The 1,059-nt window shown below is 70.0% G+C and overlaps 1 protein-coding gene across 1 annotated transcript; it reads right to left on the bottom strand.

Annotated features, from left to right (window-relative positions):
• Window positions 1–477: 477 nt before the first annotated feature.
• OPA3 (optic atrophy 3 (autosomal recessive, with chorea and spastic paraplegia)) lies at window positions 478–1,045 on the bottom strand (the record flags this gene model as incomplete). The annotated part of the gene is made up of 1 exon (XM_017803801.1): window positions 478–1,045. A coding segment is annotated over one exon (549 nt), but the record flags the coding sequence as incomplete, so codon positions are not given.
• Window positions 1,046–1,059: the final 14 nt, after the last annotated feature.

Below are 1,059 nucleotides of genomic sequence, written 5' to 3'. Positions count from 1 at the left end.
CCATTTCACCCCCTCACCACCCTGGGGGGGCTCCGGGCCGGACCCCCCAGGCTGTGCCTTACCGAGGGGGGAGGGGCGCGGCAGCCCCTCCCCCCCACACTGTGCCCCCCCCATCCCAACCCGAGACCCTTTTTATTTTTTACACTTGAAGGGGAGGGGGGGGGGAGCCCCTCCTTTCCCCCCCTCCCCCCGCCCGGGGTCTTTTTTAAAAGCCACTTTTTGGGGTTTTCACCTTTATTTTTGGTTATTCTGGGGGGGTTTGGGGGTCCTGTCCCACCCCCCCCACGCACCAATAAACGGTTTTCTACAGGCCCCTCGTGGTTTTGGGGGGTCCCTGGAAGGGGGGAGAGGCGGGGGCTGACGGGGGTCACTTGGGGGGCCCCGCCCGCGGCCACACCCTGCTCCAGACCCCGCCCCCAAGCAGTAGCCCCGCCCAGCTCTCCCTTAAGCCCCGCCCCTTCACCACACCCAAACACATCACGAGGGCACTTTATTGTCAGGGGGCGTGGCCTGAACTTATGGGGGCGTGGCCAGAGGCCACGGGGGCGTGGCTTGTCACCACGGGGGCGTGGCCGTCGACGGGCACCCCATTCCCAGCACCAGTCTGGGGGCGTCCGGCCCCTCCCTGGGCGTGTCCGGCCCCTCCCTGGGCGTGTCCGGCCCCTCCCTGGGCGTGTCCCTCCTCCTTCTGGGGGTGTCCCTCCCCTTTCTGGGCGTGTCCCTGCCCCTGGGGGGGCCGCCCCTGCCCCCCGTGTCCCCTGAGCTCGTCCAGGTCCCTCTGGAGCCCCTCGATGTCCCGGCGCAGGTCGCTCAGGGTCTGCTCCAGGTGCTCCTCGCGCCGCCGGCTCTGCCCCGCCTGCCGCAGGTACTCGAGGTAGAGGCAGAGCCCCCCGACCCCGAAGACCAGCGCCTCCCCCAGCAGCTCTGCCCCCAGCTCGGCCGCCGCCTCCTCGTTCAGGGGCTTCACCGCCGCCCCCCGGAACCCCAGCAGCCGCATCTTGGTCCTCATCTCCACCCAGTGGTACACTGAGGGGGGGGCGGGGGGTTAGAGACCCCCCC

Source organism: Lepidothrix coronata, unplaced genomic scaffold (genome assembly GCF_001604755.1).
Source record: "Lepidothrix coronata isolate B3197 unplaced genomic scaffold, Lepidothrix_coronata-1.0 Scaffold4359, whole genome shotgun sequence".
Classification (NCBI taxonomy): Eukaryota; Metazoa; Chordata; class Aves; order Passeriformes; family Pipridae; genus Lepidothrix; species Lepidothrix coronata.
Note: the sequence above shows the minus strand (reverse complement) of the source record. Positions and strands in the feature narration are given on the sequence as shown.